The sequence below is a fragment of the Xyrauchen texanus genome, chromosome 36, assembly GCF_025860055.1.
Source record: "Xyrauchen texanus isolate HMW12.3.18 chromosome 36, RBS_HiC_50CHRs, whole genome shotgun sequence".
Lineage (NCBI taxonomy): Eukaryota > Metazoa > Chordata > Actinopteri > Cypriniformes > Catostomidae > Xyrauchen > Xyrauchen texanus.
This window is the reverse complement of record NC_068311.1, coordinates 23,354,319-23,377,112: the sequence shown is the minus strand read 5'-3', so window position 1 is coordinate 23,377,112 and position 22,794 is coordinate 23,354,319. Positions and strand designations below refer to the sequence as shown.

Below are 22,794 nucleotides of genomic sequence, written 5' to 3'. Positions count from 1 at the left end.
TTTTATTCTCCCTGACTGTTCTCTGACGTACAGTGTATTCTCGAACACTTCCGCGTTTGAAACAATATTGTATTGTGTTTCATTGAATGGAGTGGTGGTGGTGTAGTGGTCTAAAGTACATAACTGGTAATCAGAAGGGCACTGGTTCGAACCCCACAGCCACCACCATTGTGTCCTTGAGCAAGGCACTTAACTCCAGGTTGCTATGGGGGGATTGTCCCTGTACTAAGTGCACTGTAAGTCGCTTTGGATAAAAGCGTCTGCCAGATGCATAAATGTTAAATGTAAATGAAAAGCACATAAGAGCCGTTTGCTTAAAGTCTTTTTAAAGAGGCCATTTCACGAATGTTTTCCACCTTTGAGCAAAATATCGCTCTGTCTAATGGGCACGAACTTGTTGAGACTGATAGCATTTAGAGTGAATGCATGAAACTCAAGACGATTTACTCTCAGCTTGCCTTCTTTCTGAAAGCCGGTGCCAGTCCCTTTCCCTCTCGCTAAACTCCTTCTGCAGACTGTTAGGCCGGGATGTAGAGTGCATAGTGTTTGAGGAGGATTTGTCGCAGGCTCAAGCCTTGCGTGCCTCTCTGCCTCCATTTCAAGTGTCTTCACTCATGACGATCACGCCCGTGACGATCTGTGGCCCAATCCCACAAAGTGATTGCACAATCGGCGAGCATTGTGCGATCACATTTGGCGTTTAGGATGATGATGCAGAACATAAATCACACGTGGTGTCTAAAGTCGAGACCTGGTCTCACTCAGCCGATGAGTTTGCTGGTTTCCCCAGTGAGGAAAACAGTGCGAAAGCAGCCTCTGATGTTAAGCTGATGAAGGTTCTCACCTAGGCAGTTGAGAAACTCCTGCTTGAATAGCCCACTTCGAGTGTGCCCGAGCGTTCTTAAAGAATGGTTCATACCGAGCCAACAGGATGCCCCCAGAGCTGCAGGACCAGCTGGTCAAAACTTAGCGTTCGTTCTACTCTGCACATATGCATGTTTACGGTTCAGCGGCTTTCATAATGCTCGACTGTGCCACGCAAAGAGGCTGTACTAAGATTCTCCCATTTGATGACACAGTAGCAGCCTGCTTATGCCCCTCCTCTGCACAGGGGTGGAAAGCAAAGCCAGTACATCTGTCCAAGCCATTCTGACCAACAAACGCACTCAATCCATTCAATCTACACTCAATCAAGTCAGGGAAAGCGTTGTCACTGAAATACTTTCAGCAGGCCATCACCCCAATGGGTGTATTACATATAAGGCCTCTTCAATGCTGGGTCATCTCGAGGGATCCTCGACATTCTTGGTGACATAGTGTACTCCATAACCCAGGCTCCTCTGTGGAGCGTTTCATCGAGGAGAGATTTGCTCTCGCAGGCTTGAGGCATGATCTGGCATCCTCAGCCAGAGCTGTGGAAACTTCATCTCATCCCGCCTAAGACCCTCTCATCCTGCAATTGTCCCGGTCTGGGACTTAGCACTGATATTGAATGCACTTACAGGTTCCACGTTTGAGCCACTTGAGGCAGTAAGCTTGCACGTACTCTCTCTGGAGACCGTGCTGTTGTTTACCTTGGCTTTGCTTATCAGTCAATGACTCTTCGGACTGGACTTGTCAAAAGCCATTCTGAAGCCTAGTGAAGGTTATGCACCAAGGTTTTAGCCACTCCCTTCAGAGCTCAAATGGTTACCTTGCAAGATTTCTCTCCTCCATTTAAGTCAGACAAGGTGCAGAGACTGCACGAGTCAATTCTGGCTGACAGATCAGCTCTTTGTCAGCTTCAGATGCCTTTAAAAGGGTATGTACATCTCAAAGCAAAGCCTTTCTCACTAGGTCGGTTTACACTCGCTTAGGGTGTGTCCTTAGAGCACATCTATCTGGCTGCAGGCTGGGCTTTCACAAAACATTTGCCAGGTTTTATTACTTGGATGTCTCTTCCCTCTCTTCCCAGATCCTTACTGCAAAGGAAGGTTGATTTCTCAATGTTCACAATCCTGCTAGCTTTAGTGTCTCATTACTGTGTCATTTTTGACTCTTTTGATATGGTCCTACCCTTATGGCTTATGACATTATTTTGTTGGTTTAGAAGAGTTTCTAAACTCTTTTCCCCACTACAGAGCAGATGTGAATTGTTGACAGTATTTCACTACCAGTATGGCTAGTATCATCATACATCTTAACCATGAATGGTTTTTGAAGTTTCTCTCTTTACCTTCCAATTGTTTACTATGAATGGGTTTTAAACAACCCTAGATTGCTTTGTCCTTCTGAATCAGTAGCACAGCATAATGGTATACATTTCCCATAGCATCAGCTACTGACACAGCATCGAATTGACTTGAAATAGAATGCTCTGGTTGTGATTGTAACCTTGGTTCCCTGTAAGGAGAGAACAGGATGCTGTGAATGCTTGCACACTACTGATTTCTCACTGTTAATGGACCGAGAGATGCCTCCCTTCAGTCGAAAAATCCTGATGAAATGGAGCTGTGCTCCGGTTTATATTCCTGCGATGACGTGTGAATCGGGGGAGAGCGCCAATCACCATCTGCCAAAAAATATTAATGATTTTATAGGGCTTCAGAGATCGTCACTTCTGAAAGGATTTTCCAAAAGTGGCAGCTACTGACACATCGTCTCGTTCCCTCCTTTCAGGGAACCAAGGTTACAGTCGTAACCAGAACTTTTTTTAACCAATTAATACACATCATATTAAAAAGTGATACTATATTCACAAGAAAAATATAATTACCTTTGTTCACAATCAGAGAAAACAATTATTAAAATATTATATCTACACTTGATATCTCCTAGCCTGCCATGATTTTTACTCCAGCAAAACTCTATTTTGCAGTTATTGGTCTAGAGGATATGCAGCATGGACTGTTGGGTAATAAATAGATCACTGTGTAGCTCACACCAATGCTGGCTCCACTGAAGGGCTCATTGAGGGTGTGAAAGAGGCACTCGTAAAGATCACAGTTCATTCTGTAGCAGCACCATTGTGAAAAACGTAAGCACAAAATATACTTTCGGTTTTGACATGAACATTTAGCATACAGTTGAAAGCAAGACTGTCAAGGTATACTTAATATGATTGTGCATGCATTCACAGGCGGTTGCCGAGTGCACACTGTGGATGCTATGATATACTGAACTATTTCTCCTCAGAAGTTTAGACACAAAGATGTCTTTCTATTCCACAGATTCGAGTTACAAATTCAGGTATATCCTACACTGTGTCCCAATCACCCATTCACACACACATTCACACTCACTCATACACACCAAGGCACTAGCCTGCCATTGGGAGCAACTTGGGGTTCAGTGTCTTGCCCAAGGACACTTCGGCATGTGGAGTTGTGTGAACAGGGAATCAAACTGCCAACACTGCGATTGGCAGCCGACCCGCTCTACCACCTGAGCCACAGCCGCCCCTAGTAATAATTATTTGAGCATTACTATTGTTTGGTCTTTACACAACTCCTTAAAGTGTAAAGAGTGCATGCGAGTTCGCAAACGACTACAAAACAACCTGCTCTGCATGGACATACTGCATCCCTGCACAGGCCTTGCCCTACCCCAGTCTCTAATCAGTTTGACATTTCTTCTCTATCATGCCAATTCAAGTCTATTCAATTCAAGTCTATACAAAAGGAAACTGGGGAACCAATACAACATGTGCCTCTCGCAGACCACCACATTTGAAATATAAACACCTGTTTTTTACACCGATGAACCTAATGTGATGTTGGTCCTCTGTGTGCCCCCTGATTTGCCGAGGCATGGACTCTTCAAGAACCCTGAAGGTGTCCTGTGGTATGTGGCACCAATACAGATCCAGCAGATCCTTCAAGTCCTATAAGTTGCGAGGTGGAGCTGCTATGGTTCGGACTTGTTGGTCCAGCAAATCCAGCAGGTGCTCAATCGGATTGGGGACAGGGCTACACATTGAACTCATCATCATGTACCTCAAACCATTCCCAAACAATGTGTGCAGCATGGCAGGGCACATCTTCCTGCTGAAAGAGGCTACTGCCTTCAGGGAATACCATTGCTATTAAAGGGTGTACCCAGTCTGCAACGATGTTTATGTAGGTGGCATGTGTCAAATTGATGTGAATGGCCGGATCCAGGGTTTCCCAGCAGAACATTGCCATCTTCCCACAGTGCATCCTGGTGCCATAACTACCGTAGGTAATCGGCACACAAGTACATGGCCGTCCACGTGATGTAAAAGAAAATGGGACTCAGGCTACCATCTTCCATTGCTCCAAGGTCCAGTTCCCACACTCACATGCCCATTTTCAATGGTGGACAATGTAATCATGGGAACTCTGACCAGTCTGTGGCTATGCAGCCCCATATTCAGTAGGTTGCGATGCACTGTGTCTTTACTCCTGCCCATATCTCCTGCATTCAACACATTAACTACAACTGATTGTTTGTTTATCATCTATTCTACCTAGACCTTGACATGTAGACTTATTAGGAGATGATCAACGTTATTCGCCTCACCTGTGAGTGATCATAATGTTTTGGATCATTGGTGTATACTTACCTAATGCACTCTTGGTCTTGACAGTGATGCAAGAAATTTGATAAAATTGTATCCACTAAATACGACTTATACAACTAAAATAAATGCAACGTGTATATACAGATCTAAACCAATGTGGAAAAATTTCAAATTTTAAGTAAACTTAACAAAAAAGGCACAAAATCGCACTGGAACCTTTCGTATGGAAATTATCTATTACGTGTACTTAAAAATAATACTTGACTGATTGAATGTTGGTATGAATGAATACTCCGCAAACTGTACACTATTGGATTTATGTTCACGCTATAATCTTTATGAATTTTTTTCTCCCAATTTGGAATACCCAATTCCCACTACTTCGTATGTCCTTGTGGTTTGGCTGAAGTCTGACTACAAGTAGCATTCTGACTACAAGTAGCATTGGAAAATCCTACTTTCCGAGTTGAATGGAACGCAACATTAGGTGGAAAAGGGGCCTATGATAACACAAATCTTTCATTTAGTTTACATGCGTTTTATTTATGGGACATGCACCCAGACTCTGATTCGAGTGCACCTAGATGTCCCCATTCCTTTCACTATAGACACACACAGTGTGTCAAAGAGGCAAGAAAATGATTAAAACAATAAATAATTTCATTGTGTGAACATTTTGTGAAAACTTTTTGTCAGTGATTCAACTGGCTCAGAGGTCTTGGGAGATCCAAGAGTGAAATGAATGAGTCTAAGGGGTTTTATTTTGACAAATATGAATTTACATGCTTGGTGACATTTAATACATTTGCCCTGATACAGTATAAAGAAAAAAAAATCTAAAAAGTGCTCTTTTATTTTTTTTTACATTCAGGCTGAAATAATCAAACTTTTTCACCTTTGAAGCTAAAAAGCAAAAAGGAGCAGCATCTAAAGATGTTATTACAACAACAAAGATAACCACAGATACAAAAATATCAGAAAATACTTTGTGTAAAAAGTCCAATAGTGTAACTGTGACGAGGAAGAGGGCGTGGTCAGGTTGTGAGGATGCAGGCCTGGCACTGAGTTGCCACAATCAGAGGGAGGGAGAGAGATGAGGAGCCAGAGACAGACACACACACACACACACACACACACACACACACACACACACACACACACACACACACACACACACACACACACACACACACACACACACACAGTGTGTGTGTGTCTCTACTTGTCAGTGCCAGGCATGCACCTTTATGGCCTGGCCACGCCCTCCTCATGGTCACAGTTACATTCGCAAACATTAACCAGAGGCTGCAAAAAAATAACATGAAGATGCATCCCATGAAAATCGATGTCACAAAAACAATTGCTTAATATCACAAGCAGAAGATTTCCAGTCCGCTTTGTTTTGTATCACACAATGAGGTAAGTACAGTAAAGCATATGTCAATTAAAAGGGGATGCCATGAGCAATAAAATGTTAAGCTTCTATAGGGATAAATTCAGTATTTATTTAGTGATAAGGCATCTTTCGTAATGTTTACATCACTGATTGTGCTATGATATGGGTGTCCAGTATATACTCACCAAGAAATTATAATTTTGTCATCATTTACTTACTTTTCATGTTGTTCCAACCCTGTTAGTTTGCCCTTTAACTGTGCCAGCAAGAGTCTGCCCAACATACTCAAGGATCTCCCGATCCAGCAGGAGAACTATCAGCACAACACTCAAAATCTATTACAGAGATACAAGGAGGGTGAACCGTTGAATTGTGGAACAATGTGAGGATGTTATCTTACTTGATAAAGGTGGTGTAAAGCAATATGTAGTGCATTTATTATATTGAAATGATTTATGGCACAAGAACACGTAAAAACACAGGGTTAATCATACAGCAATCATTTAGACAGTAGAATGACAAGCATCTTCCGTAGCAGGACCAGCGCCTGGAGTCATGGCTCGTCTATGGGGCTGGTTGGCCCGTCCACTCCCAGCGTGGACTTGTAAAGGCACCACTGGTGATGAGGAGAGGGGTCCGTTGCTTTATCAAGGTCCACCCCTTCCTCCATAGGACTCTGGGATTCAGAGTGGTAAGGTACGGTAGGGCGAAGTGAGATTCACTTGCGGCGACTGAAGATGCTCTTTTTGCTGGAGCTCTTGTCTGCGGTGCTGAGGCCAATCAATAGACGTGCCTTCTCATCCTCCACCTGCTGCTGGAGGCTGCTGTCTGCTTTTCCTTCTGCCATTTTACCTCGAGACTCTGAGCCTGATGCTGGTTTTAACCGTAACTTCTCCTTTATCATCTATTCATGTGGGGACAGAAGAACAAGGGCATTTAAAACAATTCTGAGCATACAGGCTGAGCATCAGCCATCTTATTCAGATTCTAGAGAGCAGACTACTGGCTTAATTGGGTTAACATGTTTACATGACACATATATAATCAAAATACAACCAAATTCCAATTAATATAGGACTATTCTTGGGAATGTAAATGTGGTCATTGAAAGAAGAGGAATACTTCCATTGCTAAAATGGTTGTGACTAGTGCTGTCAGTCGATTTAAACACATACGTTTATTAACATTTTTCAAGCAAAGCCTTCCACAATATAAAGATAGAAATGCACTAAAATACCACCAATTCAAATAACTTGAATTGCTTCCTAAAGTCTTAGTGGGAGTTTGACTAATTGAAAGAATTAGTCCCAATAGGTTGCATATTCATTGCAATGGGCATTAAATCTCTGAAACTCTCCTCCACCACAATATTAATCTGCTAGTAGACTGTGGCTATCCGCTTTCCAACAGCAATCGTGAAGCCGCATTGTTGATTCACATCCTATTCCCCACTTTTACAGTAAATTGGCAGTGGAGAATTGACTTCAGTTTTTAACTGAAGAAAGTGTTCGTTACCTGTGCAACCAGAGCCTTCCGACTGTCTCTCTTCACGGCCATAGCAAAGTCCAGCCAGGTCCATGTGTTGTTATGATACTCCAAACAGGGCAGAACCAGGTTCAGATCCTTCCAGTCTACACTGCTCTTCTCTCCCTACAGATGCACCACAAAAGAAACATCAGCATTCAGTCATTCTTTTTCTTGTCATTTCATACAATTCTACAGGCAGTTTGGACCCACCTTATAGCTGACACAGAGGGGAACCTGAGGAATCTTGATGTAGATGAAAGAGTTGTTCATGGCTGCTCTCTCTTTCATCTTGTCAATGTCATCAACAGGATGCTGCATAGGGAAGAGAGCTGGAGGTTAGACAACTTGTAACTTTTTGGTTTGACTTCCAGCTGAGAAGGTTATGTTCATTATCAGGCAAACAAAAATCCAATTTAAAATGTGCTAAATTCAAATCAGATCACCTCAGGCACATCAGGTCCAGTATCAATGGCAAAACATGTGAGAGCCAATGTTTGACATCTTGGTTGTCAAGCCTGGCATGATGCATCTAACTGCGCTATATATTCAAATTGAATATGAATCCTCGGGCTATCACGATTATGACATTTTCTGACAATTATTTGTCAAAAAAAAGACAGCGATTATGACAATTAATTGTCTGTTTTAAGGCTTTTACTATTAATTGTCAAACAAAATGTCATACTTCTTAAGGTGTATGTGTGCCTTACACACCTTAAGTAATTTATTTATATTTAACTGGAAAAAATGATCAAATAGGGATATATGATTTCCTTTAAGACTTTAAAAACTTATGAATGACATGGAAAAATAATATTTTAAATATCAAAATATTTTCAAATACCTAAAATATCTATCTTTCTTTTTGGTCAACTTTAGTCTTGGTCCATTTTACAGTCACACATAATAGAATATCTATTATATAATATTTAATATAATGAATACAATAGTAAAATACACTTTATTAGGACCACTTTGGTCATTATAAAGTTCCCGATGTGGTCTTCTGCTGTTGTAGCTCCATCTGCCTCAAGGTTCGACATATTGTGGATTCTAAGATGCTATTCTGCTCACTACAGTTGTACGGAGTGATTATCTGAGTTACTGTAGCCTTTCTGTCAGCTCGAACCAATCTGGACAACATCTGGACCGATTAATCGATTAGCCGATTTTTTTTAATTTTTTAACATAATCGGCATCGGCCAATATCCAAGTATATCAAGCCGATTATTAGGCAGGCGCATCTGTGGGCAGCCTAGTGTTGTTATGGAACACGTGTTCGACACACGCTGCCCCTAGAGTCATTTTTAAGCAGAGTGAGCAGACCTCATCCAGTGCCTAAGGAAGGATCAAAATCCTTGTTTATATTTTCGTGGGAGTACATCACAGCACTCCAGATGCACGTTAATCTTCACGCACCTTTCAGGAGCTGCTCTCAGTGTGATCCTTGGTGTGGCTCAGTGAAACGGTCAGAGTTCAATTGATCAAGACACACAAATGCGCAGTTCATGGCATTTATACATTTGCTTAAAATTCCTTATTTGGACTCTAAAATACGACTGGAATTTGAAGGTGCACAATAATCGTGGTTATATAACTGCGGTTGGATCAAATATCCGTGATTTAGACGATTATTTAATAATCACGACAGGCCTAGTGAGCACAAATGAGATTTGAGAGCTGCAAGGGAGGGGAAGATTTTCACCAAATACCAGCTAGATTTTCATTATTTTTTGTGTCATATGGAATATTTGTATTTAAATGTTTTGATCTTGACAGCTTTTCATTCAATGTTAAAGAGCAGCTTGGACATTCTGCTACTTATCTTCTTTTTTGTTCCATGAAAAAGAAAATCATCTAGGTTTAAATCAACATGAGGGTGAGTAAACGATGATTGAATTTTCACTTTTTGGTGGAACTATTCTTTACATTTTTGTTGAAATTCAAAGGAAAAAAATACCTCAGGTGGTTTTCGAAATGATCTTCTGACCCCAGATGTTCGATTTAACCCTTGCGTGACCCCTTTACCAGGCCCAAGCCCTCCTATAGAGTCTTCAGAGAGCTGCCTGGGTTTCACGACACCTGTAATTCAGAGAGAAATCAAGCTTTAGACACACTATACTTCAAACCAAAAGTCACCCTGAAGCATTACCACATATAACACACTTCAATTACAATACAGCAATGAGCTTTAACTAGCCAGGGATGGCCATCTGTTTGACATAACATGCAGGATATAGCAATCTAATATCCTCACAGGAGCACAAGTGTGAGTGGAGGGGAAGAGGTAAAACTATATAAACTGATATTGATTGGCCTGGAGAGTGCTTCTGATGTCAGCGCAGCGACTGCCTAGAGTGGTAAAAACAGGGACGTTAAAGAGCATAAAGATCAACTATTACATACTGACGACAAGGAACAAACCTGTAGTGACCAGTCTGAACTTGTCTTCTTCATCCCCAACTTCCTCTTCTTCCACATTTCTTCCGGGGAAGAAAAATCCCATCATCCTCTTGAAAAACTGGTACATTAGCTGAATTGTGAGTGGAACCACATTTACCTACAAATTAAAAAGATGCTTTTCAAATAAGAACACTGTGGTACATCCCAATAATTAATCTATTAAGGGTGTCGTTTTTGCACCAATAACAGTTTTGCAAAAATAATGATCATTTTCAAACAGGTTTCCCAAACTCATTGCATTGGTTGAACCAATGTTGCTGTGTCATGTTGGTCGGGAAACAGAGCAATGTTTTGATAGTGCTACATAGTGACAGAGAAAATAGAGTTATTATTTGAAGGGGTCATGTCATGAGGAATCAAACCTTCCTTGATTTTTGACATAAGAGGTCTTTCTACTATAAAAACATACTGTCAATTTTAGGACTCAAAACTTAATCATCAATGCAATAAAAGCATTTATTGAAACAAGCAGCAAAAATGCCTTATTCTCTACTTCCGCAACTACCCTATGTCACTAGGGGTACATTAATTAATAACCGCTGGAAGGATAGTGGTGGTGTAGTGGTCTAAGCAAATAACTGGTAATCTGGTAATCAGAAGGACGCTGGTTCGAGCCCCACAGCCACCACCATTGTGTCCAGGGGGACTGTCCCTGTAATAAGGGAAGTCGCTTTGGATAAAAGCGTCTGCCAAATGCATAAATGTAAATGTAAACCGTCAGCTTCGCAGAAGAAATATGGTCGGGAAAAAAAACTTGAATGATCATGATTAGAGATCAATAAAACGCTTGAAGTCAAGTCATAAAAAAATCGACAGTAGAACTCACTGCCATGTTTAATAGTGAAAGTAAGAGCATTTCCACACGCACAATACAACAATAACAGGATTGGGACTACAGCTGTGTGGCCACAAGAATGCCATTTGTTAGTGAGGCTAATACAACTTAAATTTGCTAGGGAGCATAAAGATTGGACTGTGGAGCAATGGAAAAAGGTAATGTGGTCTAATGAGTCAAGATTACCCTATTCCAAAGCGATGGGCATGTCAGGGTAAGAAGGGAAGCGCATGAAGCCATCATGCAGAGTACACACTGTTCAAGACTCTGAAGGCAGTGTTGATCTGGGGTAGCTTGAAATGATCAAGGGTCAACAATGTTATGCGGTAATAAAATGATGTCAGCTGACTACCTGAATGTACTGAATGAACAGGTTATCCCATCAATGGATTTTTTTTCTTCCTTGACAGCATGGGCATATTCCAGGACAACAATGCCAAGATTCATCATCAGGATTAAATTGTAAAAGTGTGGTTCATGGAGTGTGAGGATTCATTTTCACACATGAATTGGCCACCATAGAGTCCTGACCTTAACCCCATTGAAAGTCTTTGGGATATGCTGGAGAAGATTGTACGGAGTGGTTCGACTCTACTGTCATCAATAAAAGATCTAAGCCAAAAATTAATGCAAGTCTGGATGGAAATAAATGTTGTGACGTTGCCTAAGGTTGTCGAAACAAGGCTATGATGAATGCGCTCTGTAATCAAAGCTAAAGGTGGTCCAATGAAATATTAGAGTATGCTACTTTATTTTTTGGCCAGGCAGTGTATTTTTGTATTAAACATGCAGAGAGGCGTCTTTGACCATTTGATACATATCTAGGGCCACTTTTAAAAGACATTGTGTCTAGTTACAGCAGCTGGTATCGCCTGCTGTTTTGAGCACAAACTTATCATGGATGCGTTCTTTCCCCTATATGCACTATGTTTAATTGTTGGTGTATGAAAACATGCACTGGATGGACGTCTTTGACCATTTAGATGCATTTCGGTGTAGGATAATGTTGAAAACTGGATATGGATATGTCTTCATCATATTTCAGCGTGAACTGCTTGTGAATCAGTCATAATATGATTCAAGCTTTGCAAAGGAACTAATATTGAAGGATGGGGCAGTTAAAAACACTTGGACCCGATGCAAAACAGTAAGTATATGGTTCCATTCATGAATATTTAAAATGTTATGACTTTTTGTTTTGCTGACATCCTGTTTACACCAGGCACATCCGTTGACACGAGTAGTAGTGTCAGCGCGTGCAGCAATAAATGGAATGGGACATCTGTTTTAATGCCAGCACAATGCCATGCACAGATGCTTCCATGGTAGACAGCATCACTGATTATAATGGGTTCTATTGCTTCAGACACGATGTGACTCTTGCGTACGGTGTAGACAGGGTGTAAGTGTTAACAGCTGTGCTTGAGATGAACAGTTAAATATAATCAGATGCAATGTGTTGGATGGGCATTATGTGTAACCCCTGAAATTTTGTTTTATAATGTTGTGGAGCTTGTTCATTCTCCTCAGACTGAGTTAAAAATGGCTGGTTAGCTAATCATAACAGTGGCGTTTACATTTAAGTTTTAAGCAGGCACTTATGCCAAAACTGTGCATTTCAGACAGGGGGCCAGGTGGAACATTTTTAATGCAAAAAAATTTTACTAACATTATCAGTGGATCTCAGGGAAGATAATAAAACTATTTTCATGACACCTTTAAATTTCTTTCGAATTTGTGTAATTATCAGTGATTTTAAACAAGTTAGCATAAAAAAGCATAACCACCAAACTATCGGCGTCAGCAGATGTTCTAAGTCGGATATTGTATCAGCACACAACTTTTGCATGGGTGCATCCCTAATTATCAAAGAAAAACAAACTACAAATAGCTTACTTACAGTATCTAACAAAAGTAAGTACACCCCTCACATTTTTGTAAATATTTGATTTTATCTTTTCATGTGACAACACTGAAGAAATGACACTTTGCTACAATGTAAAGTAGTGAATGTACAGCTTGTATAACAGTGTAAATTTGCTGTCCCCTCAAAATAACTCAACACACAGCCATTAATGTCTAAACCGCTGGCAACAAAAGTGAGTACACCCCTAAGTAAAAATGTAAATATTTTGTGTGGCCACCATTATTTTCCAGCTCTGCTTTAACCCTCTTGGGCATGGAGCTTCACAGGTTGCCACTGGAGTCCTCTTCCACTCCTCCATGACAACATCACAGAGCTGGTGGATGTTAGAGACCTTGCGCTCTTCCACCTTCCGTTTGAGGATGCCCCACAGATGCTCAATAGGGTTTAGGTCTGGAGACATGCTTGGCCAGTCCATCACCTTCACCCTCAGCTTCTTTAGCAAGGCAGTGGTCATCTTGGAGGTGTGTTTGGGGTCGTTATCATGCTGGAATACTGCCCTGCGTCCCAGTCTCCGAAGGGAGGGGATCATGCTCTGCTTCAGTATGTCACAGTACATGTTGGCTTTCATGGTTCCCTCAATGAACTGTAGCTCCCCAGTGCTGGCAGCACTCATGCAGTCCCAGACATGACACTCCCACCACCATGTTTGACTGTAGGCAAGACACACTTGTCTTTGTACTCCTCACCTGGTTTCTGTGGTGGCTTTCTTGTGCATCATCTTTAGAAGAGGCTTCCTTCTGGGACGACAGCCATGCAGACCAATTTGATGCAGTGTGCAGCGTATGGTCTGAGCACTGACAGGCTGACCCCCCACCCCTTCAACCTCTGCAGCAATGCTGGCAGCACTCATATGTCTATTTCCCAAATACAACCTCTGGATATGACACTGAGCACATGCACTCAACTTTGGTCGACCATGGCGAGGCCTGTTCTGAGTGGAACCTGTCCTGTTAAACCGCTGTATGGTCTTGGCCACCGTGCTGCTGCTCAGTGTCAGGGTCTTGGCAATCTTCTTATAGCCTAGGCCATCTTTATGTAGAGCAACAATTATTTTTTTCAGATCCACAGAGAGTTCTTTGCCATGAGGTGCCACGTTGAACTTCCAGTGACCAGTATGAGGGAGTGTGAGAGCGATGACACCAAATTTAACACACCTGCTCCCCATTCACACCTGAGACCTTGTAACACTAACGATTCACATGACACAGGGAAGGGAAAATGGCTAATTGGGCCCAATTTGGACATTTTCACATAGGGGCGTACTTACTTTGTTGCCAGGTGTGTTGAGTTATTTTGAGGGGACTGCAAATTTACACTGTTATACAAGCTGTACACTCACTACTTTACATTGTAGCAAAGTGTCATTTCTTCAGTGTTGTCACATGAAAAGATATAATCAACTACTTACAAAAACGTGAGGGGTGTACTCACTTTTGTGAGATACTGTATAGTTGTCTCTGCACATTAAAACTATGTCAAAGTAGAAAACAGTACAATTTCACCTTTAACTTATAATTCTAAAATGAGATGATAGTAACCTCGAAATGCTCTTTGACAGAAATCCCTCCAACTGGGGGGCGGACCTTGCTGAAGATGCGGAGGGCTAGCTGGCGTCCCGATTGGCAGGGGCTCTGAGGTCGCAAAACCACCTACAATACAGAGCATTAGCAACAAGAACACAGTAAACACCATTAGACCCAAACTGGCAAGTAGTAATACAGCTGGGATTGACAGTATACTGTCGTTCTAAAATGAACAAGCTGAACTAAAAAACAGCCTGCACTCGTTAACAAAAAAGGAACAGTAACATAGAAGCATAACTTGGTGGTCAAACCCAAACAAATATGATAGGAAAAAGTATAAACAAAAACACAGGCAGAGTAAAAGTGGAGGCAATGATCAACTAGCCTGCGATATTAATCTAGAAATGAGAATGTTGGTGAATTTGTTCAAGACAGGACAATGAATGTAAAAACTCTTTTAGCACGCATGTGTGAATGAAGGTGTCGACTAACAATTATATATGGTTTTACCCATTCCATACATACCCTTACATGCTGCACAAGAGAAATCAGTTAAAGAGTTTGAGATTTACAAATATCAACAAAAAACTGAACCAGCCACCTATGCAGAGTTTTGTACACACTGTATTTACACACATGCGATTTCAAAAACTGTGGTGAGATATTTGCAGGAATTTGAGATTTATAACAGCTGATTTTCAACAACATACAAACTAATGTCACATGGATGTGTAATTCTTGCGACTATGGCCACTAAGTCCATCATTAAACAGAGCTCCAGTACCTTGTAAACAGCATTGGGAAGCAGGTTATTCATGGTGAACCAGCCCAATTCCAAGAGATGCTCTGCTGTGTCATCAGACTTATTCAACTGTGGAGGAAAATATCTTAAGAAATCTGTAGCCAATCAGAGTAGGCATCTACACTAAGTCACAACGATTTTACAAACGATTAGCCAAGAACGTTCACCAAATTCTTGAGATGAATCAACCCATTGAACCATCTGAAACACGTAAGTCCTTGCATGCTCACCTTGCTGTACATGAACCTCTGCAGTTCAAGCTCAGCTATACCCAACTGTCCATCTTCTTCAGTGAGACACCAGCGGGCCTGGGCGAAGTAGATTTCTGTACAGCGCACCACGCTAACATCTTCTGGAGGTTTCCGCAGCTCCAGTTTGTTTGCCCTCTGCAGCTGGAAGTCTTTAAAACACCTGAGAGAGGAAACGCTGGTTGAGCCAAGAAGGTGTGCCATGACACTGAACTTCAGACAAATGGCAAAAAAGGAAATGATTACTGGTGACCAACCGGATGAGGATGTTGAGCTCCTCGCTCTTCATTTGCATGTCCGTCTTCTCTTGGTTGAGCTGATTCTGCAGGCGCAGGTTGATGTCAGACAGCTCATCTCCTCTCAACTCTTCCGACTGGGTCTACAGGTCAAAGATCAACGTGAAGAGAGTACCTCAATGGTCACCAAAATGCTTTTTGAAGGACATGATCAACTAGATGGGTACTTTTTATAAAGAAAATGTGAGTGGTGCTTGGCTTAGCAAAACTCCTACATGACAAAACTCCTGTCACAATGTACACTTGCGGCCAAAAGTTTGGAATAACAGTACAGACATAGCTGTTTCAGAAGTAAATCGGTACTTTAATTCACCAATGTGGCATTCAACTGATTACAAAGTATAGTCAGGACATTACTGATGTAAAACACCTTATCCTTGAGTAATCATGCTAAATTGCTAATCTGCTGCTAGAAAATCACTTGCCATTATATGAAACACAGTTGAAAGCTATTTTTTCCATTAAATGAAGCTTAACATTGCCTTTGTGTCAAAAATGGCAAAAAAAAAAAAGTAACAGCTTCCTCCAGAAACTTATCAGTCAATCATTGTTTTGAGGGATGAAGGCTATACAATGTTTGAAACTGCCAAAAAACTGAAGATTTCATACAAGGTTGTACACTACAGTCTTCAAAGACAAAGGACAACAGGCTCTAACAAAGACAGAAAGAGATGTGGAAGGACAGATGTACAACTAAACAAGAGGATAAGTACATCAGAGTCTCTAGTCTGAGAAATAGACACCTCACATGTCCTCCGCTGACAACTTCATTGAATTCTACTTGCTCAACACCAGTTTCATGTACAACAGTAAAGAGAAGACTCAGGGGTTCAGGCCTTATGGGAAGAATTGCAAAGGAAAAAGCCCCTTTTGAAACAGAAAATCTAAAAGAAAAGGTTTGAGTGGGCAAAGAAATACAGACATTGGTCAACAGATAATTGGAAAATAGTGTTATGTATCTTCACCTCATTGAGCTTTTGTGGGATCAGCTAGACTGTAAAGTGTGTGAGAACTGCCCGACAAGTCAGCCACAACTATGGCAAGTGCTACAGGAAGTGTGGGGTGAAATGTCACATGAGTATCTGGACAAACTGACAGCTAGAATGTCAAGGATCTGCAAAGCTGTTATTGCTGCATGTGGATGATATTTTTGATGAGAACTCTTTGAAGTAGTTAAAAAAGTTCTGAAATTTTATTTCAAATTGCAATATTAATTTTTCATGTTATTAATGTCCTGACTACATTGTGATCAGTCGAATGCCACTTTGGTGAATAAAAGTACCAATTGCTTTCCATAAGAGCAAAATCAGTACATTATTCAAAACTTTTGGCTGCTAGTGTACCATAAAGAAATGACGTTTTTAACGGACTCAACTAGTTGTAAAGCGTTGATGGTTGGTTAAAATAAATCGTGGGTGTGGTTTGGATGTGACTAGAGCTGTCAAAATTAACATGTTTAACGTTAATACAGCATAAACCAGCATAAACGCTGGTGGGAAGGGTGGAACCTTTGAGATGTGTCTGCCCGGAGTCATTACACTGACACACACACAAAACAGTTATTCCGTTTCAGTGATAAAATGAAGAAAGGATCTCTTAATGCTATTTGTTGTAAAAAACAAGCCCAGATGGGACTCATGATAGAAATAAAGTATTTTTCAGCAGGCACATTTTCATTACCACAGAAGCACGTAAAGTCTCAACTATCACCAAATTGCAGAATGAGACATTTTTATTTACAAGCTCTTTTTATTTGGAGTTCAAAGCGGCACATGTCGCTGACGTGAATCATGAATGCAGCTTCGTGATTGCTCTAGCAAAGCGGATAGCCAGTCTGCAGTCAGATTAATATTGTGGAGGATGAGAGTTTAAGAGATTTAATGCCCATTGCAGTGAATATGCAACCTATGTGGGGACCTAATCTTTCAATTAGTCAAACTCCCACTTAGACTTTGGGAAACGTTTAATGTTACTTGAATTGGTGCTTTTTAGTGCATTTCTATCTTTATACTGTAGAAGGCTTTGTTTGGAAAATGTTAATAAAGCATTATATTGTAACATTATTTTGTTTTCTATCCCAAGAAGGAAATAAATGCCTTTTGACAAGAAAATCTTTTGAGAGTCAAATTTCAGCATTTTCAAAATCTGCAATTAATCACAATTAACTACGAATATGTGATTCATTGAGATTAAACTTTTGAATTAACTGACAGCACTAGAAGTAACAGTACTTAAAAATGCACATGCCTGCTGAGGAGATTTAAGTTAGCTAGGTTACTATCTTAATAATAATAACAGGTAACTTTTAAGCCTATGTTTTCAAAGTTGTTCATCAGTACAATTTTTTGTATGTTACTCAACACTGACTTGTGTTGCGTAGTATAAATGCAGGCTTCATTCGCCTAGGGTGCTTACAGGTTAAAACATTTTTGGCTTCTTTCATTGTAAAAAATATGACAGGGCTTTTGAAAAATCCCTAACCATTGGACAGAGCTATAGTAATAAAGTAAGCACCACTAATTATAGAGTATAAAAAAAGAGCACTTGAGCCCGACTAAAACAACGAACGCTTGCAAATTCAAATACACACCCTTATATTGGAGTAGATCTGTTTCTCTAAGCAGCGGATCTGAGCCAAATGTTGACGTACTGCCTCCTGCAGGTGCAAGATGCTGCTCCGCTGTTCTTCTGGATTACTGGAGATCTCCAACTGGAAACGCACACGCTGTTTCCTCTCACTGTGCTCCTACAGAGAAAGAACAATCTGACATTAGCTAACACAGGCACATTCCTTTATCTCTAGAACACTTTCAAGACACGGAGGCCAGTCCGAACCTTTCGTCTGGGCTCCACATGGAGTAGTAGGTTATTTACTATGTCCAAGATCATGGAGTACTGCACTGGATTGGTGGAAATCTCCAGGTCATTGTGGATGAGGGTGAAGGTGTCAACTGCACCTGATATTGAAGGAACAAAATAAGAGTAAATCTTTGAGAAAATTCCAGCATCATAAGTCAAGACAAAGTTTTCCTGAGAAGATTGGGGTTGCATACCAGCCTGTTTCTTCAGCAAGTCTTCTTTCTCATGCTGGTCACTTATCTCTGGAGGTTTGATGGAGGTGGCAAGTTCAGGGTCAATATCGTGGCTATAACCAATGTAGTACATACGACAGCTACAGCGTGAGATTATACGCTGGACCTGCTGGGTCTCTTGTACCTGGGACGGATGGTTCCAGTCTAAATCAGAGCAAGTGGAAATGTGAATGGCGCATGCCTATGCAAATCTTGCCACCACAATGCACAATGAGGGTTTTCTGGAGGTTTGCTAGGGTGCTGCTTACAGGTCCATGTCAAAAGAACTTGGGAGTGACAGTTAGAATTATAGTGACACACCTGTGGTAGTGCTGACCATGCCTCCAACAGCCTGGCCGCTCTCCATCAGCTCTTGTACGGAGTCCAGGTTCCTCTGCCTGTGCTCCTCAATGTTCTTCACCTGTATGTCCACAAAGTGGGATTCGATTTTGTTATAGCTTTGTATAATCAGTTACAAATTATATTAGGTGTGATTTAGACTTCTAAACCCACCTCCAGCCATAGCTGCCAGTCCTCCTGTTCTGAGGGGTTTTGCTCCATTGTAGCAAAATACTGCATACCATCCAGAAGGCATGTCCATGTGGTCTTCTGCTTGAGTGTGTCATTGTACCAAGCAGGATGGTGCTCACACTGCAGTAGTTGAGCCTTGGCAGCAGATACCAGCACGCAGCCTGCAGTTTCCGTGCCTCGCAGCATCATCTGAACCCCATGCAGATTGGAATATGTTTAGGCCCAATAAGACAAGTTTCTTGCATAAAGGGTTACTGCTCTCAAAGCTGAATTCGTACCTGACAATTGACGAGCTCTATGAAACAGTTACGGTTGTACACGTCATCGGTCTGGCATGCGGCAATTCCACAGAGCTGGTCGGTCACTCCTGCATCCTCTTCTGAGAACACTACAAACTTATCAGTCTCCTCGATCAGCTTCTGCAGCATGGACGTTCCTACAAAGCACAACAAAACAGCTAAAATGGAGAGAAGAGTGGCTAGGTATAACACGGAACACAATTGAATTAAGTTTGTGAGGTTCATATTCATCTAAGTTTTGTGTGAAGCAGTTAGTACCAAGATATTCTTATGCACAAATACATTATGCTCAGACATATATCCAAGAAATTAACATAACTTAATATTTTTGTATGGACTTTATTCTGAATGTCTTTCCACAAAATTTCTCCAGAGTTGCACCTTTATTTGAATGAGCTACCACTTTTTTGAATGCTAGTCTATTATTGTGGTATCATCTATTTCAGATTTCCCTGCCCCTAAACATCACAATAAAAACCAAAATCCTTTCATTTTATAGTGGAAGATTCTTGGCCATAATGACCTGCAACATGGACCAGACTCTATGCCAATAGTTCAGAGATACTACCTTCATTCTGACTCTTCTCTTGGCGGGTAGTGGTGGTGGGAATGACTGGTGTCGCCGGAGCCATGTTTGAGGAGTAGCTGGACATGGAGCGCTTCAGCTTTTTCATCTGCACCTGGGGGTCAATCCGTAGACCCTTCAGTGCCTCTGTGGAAAGGTTCTTCTTCAGCACAGCTGCTTTCTTATAGCCATCATATAGCCCAAAGGCAATGTTCCTGTTAGTAGTGGTCCAAGAAGCCCGTAGGTCTACTAAACACAGCTTGTGTGTGTATGAAGCATTGCTCTCGTCTTTTGAGGTTACCTCCTGAGATAAATTAAGTAGTGATACAGTTGCTTTGTAAATTAATAAAGTCCAATTCACACTATTAGCTATTTTTCATTGTTATTTTTATTTTCAGCATTATATATTATCACCTGCAGATATATTATTGTCTAAGTGTCTCACCTCCTCTATGCGGTTGCTCTGTCTCTGGTAGCTAAGTGATGACAGGCTGAGCAGGTGGGTCTTCTTCACCTGAGCATTGATTTGGTGGTCAGCCGTCTCGTCCCATGTGGAGGCCATGAGGTGTACCGTGACCAGAGAGAGCTCACTCACCATCTGAGTGACGTTCCACTCGGATATCAGACGCCTCATCACAGTACCTGCTGTTAAACAAACAAGCAAGCATTTCAGTACAACATTTAGGATGTGTGTGAGAGGAGAGAGTGACTGAAGGCTGTTTTCTCATTCTCACCCTGTGGTATTAGTCTCTGTGCTCCTCTGGTGAAAACATGACCTTTACTACACTCTACCTGAATGCCCCTCTGCTGAGCAAAGGAAGCCCAGTAATGGACCTAAAAACATAAAAAGTAAAGTTAAGAATTTATCTGGCATATATGAGAAGTCAATATGAAAATACTACTCTACATATTAAAGGTCCAGTCAGAATGCACTGTGTATGACCCTGTTTGTACAGTATGTTTTAAGTAGGCATAACAAATTTCCACCTGCAGCTGTGGGAATGAAGCTGTGTAAGACATCTGTTTGTAGTGCTGGCCGAGCTTCCTGCGAATAGGCCTGAGGCTGTGGAAGAGCTTTCCTCTGCAGATGGGCCTGGACACATTGGTCCAGGTGGCCCAGAAGTTCTGCATCCAGCGTAGTGTGCTGCTGTAGAGGAGGATTCTGGGCTGACAGGGCTCTGAGAGAAAACACACCACATGAGTTGTGCATTTGATACAGTCTGCCATGACATACTCCTCTCTCGGCTCTCTTCTATTGGAATCACTGACCTAGCTCTCTCTTTGTTTGAATCCTATCTCATCAAGCGGCAATCTTTTATTTCTATTCAGAAGTTTAAATCTCACACTGTCCCTCTAAAGGTGTGGTGTCCTGCAGGGCTCTGTTCTAGGCCCTTTACTTTTTAATATTTACATGCTTCCCCTTTGTCATTTAATTAGCTGTTATGGCCTTAGCTATCACTATTACACTGATGACCCAATCTGAAATTGCTCTCCTACTCTTTCCCTTACTGCCAGCATAAATTACATCAAAATCTGGTTATACTCCAATTCAAAATGGACATAACTGAGGTTATTTTGTTTCACCTACCAGCTCTTGTAAAAAAGTCTGACATGTGCATTGCCATGGATGGGGTTCTTTTTAAACCCTCTGAAACCATTCATAATCTGGGTGTCATTCTTAACCCATCATTACATGTCTCTGCCCACTGTTAAGCCAGAAAGACACTGAAGCCCTGGTCCATGCATTTAATAATCTCATCTTGATTATTGCAATTCTCTCTTGATTGGCTCTTACCCAGTAAAACCACAGCCAGATTGCAATATGTTAAAATCTTCAGCAAGATTAGTCACCCACACCAAAGAATCTGCCCACATTGCTCCCATGCTCTGTGATTTATATTGGTTGCCTGTCTCTTCTCGCATCCATTACAATATCCTTCTACTAACCTTGAAATGGTTAACTCCAGGTTGCTCCGGGGGATTGTCCCTGTAATAAGGGCTCCGAAAGTCACTTTGGATAAAAGCATCTGCCAAATGCATAAATGTAAATGTAAAAGCCTCAATGCCTTGCACCTCACTCTGAGCTACTGCAGCCTTACACACCTGTGCATTCTCAACTTCTTGCTGTCCCAAGATTCTGTCTTTCCTCTATATTTACAAGTCATGGCACAAACACCCTGGAACTCACTCCCTTTGAATCTCAATTGTATTTCCTCCATTTCTGCTTTCAAATCCCTATTAAAAACGAATCTATTTTCCCATTAATTTTCCCCACTTTTGTATTGTTTTATTTGAGATTAGCGCTATATGGTTTTCCAAGTTGTCACTCCATAATGTTTCATTTTGTTGTTTTCTTTTCATTCTATTTCAAAGCAACATGGAGCTTTGGGAAAGGCGCTTGATAAATAAAACTTATTTTTATTTTTATGAGCTCAAAAATAGATCCTTATTACTTTTAATGAGAGGCAAGGAAAGGGTTTGACTCTAACCTTTGCCACACTGCTGGTCAAGGTCCATGGTGATGGAGAGGTTAAGGTTTTCAGAGCGGAAGGCCCTGTAAGAGTCGTGCGGCTGTCCTGAGGTGACATCTGCAACATTTTCAACAGCACAGAGCATTATAGCATGGTGGTCATGTGGATTGCCGTGACATAGCCATTGGAGGTCCAGTGTCATACACAGGTTTGGAAGATGCAGGAAACAGATATCATCATACCTGTATTAACAGACAGAGTAGACAAATTATTACAAATTTAAAGGAATAGTTCACCCAAATATTGAACTATAGTCCT

The 22,794-nt window shown here is 41.2% G+C and overlaps 1 protein-coding gene across 1 annotated transcript in view; it reads right to left on the bottom strand.

Moving 5' to 3' along the window:
* Window positions 1-5,125: 5,125 nt before the first annotated feature.
* The window catches only part of LOC127630127 (protein KIAA0100-like), a 32,089-nt gene continuing 14,420 nt past the window's right edge, over window positions 5,126-22,794 (bottom strand). Inside the window, exons 21-40 of the mRNA XM_052107572.1 lie at window positions 22,495-22,718; window positions 20,993-21,183; window positions 20,740-20,839; window positions 20,451-20,650; window positions 20,009-20,309; window positions 19,420-19,577; window positions 19,124-19,330; window positions 18,932-19,031; window positions 18,593-18,775; window positions 18,375-18,496; window positions 18,130-18,285; window positions 15,501-15,622; window positions 15,226-15,406; window positions 14,978-15,064; window positions 14,209-14,319; window positions 9,870-10,005; window positions 9,406-9,527; window positions 7,656-7,757; window positions 7,434-7,568; window positions 5,126-6,822 (exon numbers count right to left, since the gene is read on the bottom strand). Of these exons, the coding sequence (XP_051963532.1) occupies window positions 6,637-6,822; window positions 7,434-7,568; window positions 7,656-7,757; window positions 9,406-9,527; window positions 9,870-10,005; window positions 14,209-14,319; window positions 14,978-15,064; window positions 15,226-15,406; window positions 15,501-15,622; window positions 18,130-18,285; window positions 18,375-18,496; window positions 18,593-18,775; window positions 18,932-19,031; window positions 19,124-19,330; window positions 19,420-19,577; window positions 20,009-20,309; window positions 20,451-20,650; window positions 20,740-20,839; window positions 20,993-21,183; window positions 22,495-22,718 (3,124 nt within the window). The 3' untranslated portion in view covers window positions 5,126-6,636. The remainder of the gene's footprint in view (window positions 6,823-7,433; window positions 7,569-7,655; window positions 7,758-9,405; window positions 9,528-9,869; window positions 10,006-14,208; window positions 14,320-14,977; window positions 15,065-15,225; window positions 15,407-15,500; window positions 15,623-18,129; window positions 18,286-18,374; window positions 18,497-18,592; window positions 18,776-18,931; window positions 19,032-19,123; window positions 19,331-19,419; window positions 19,578-20,008; window positions 20,310-20,450; window positions 20,651-20,739; window positions 20,840-20,992; window positions 21,184-22,494; window positions 22,719-22,794) is intronic.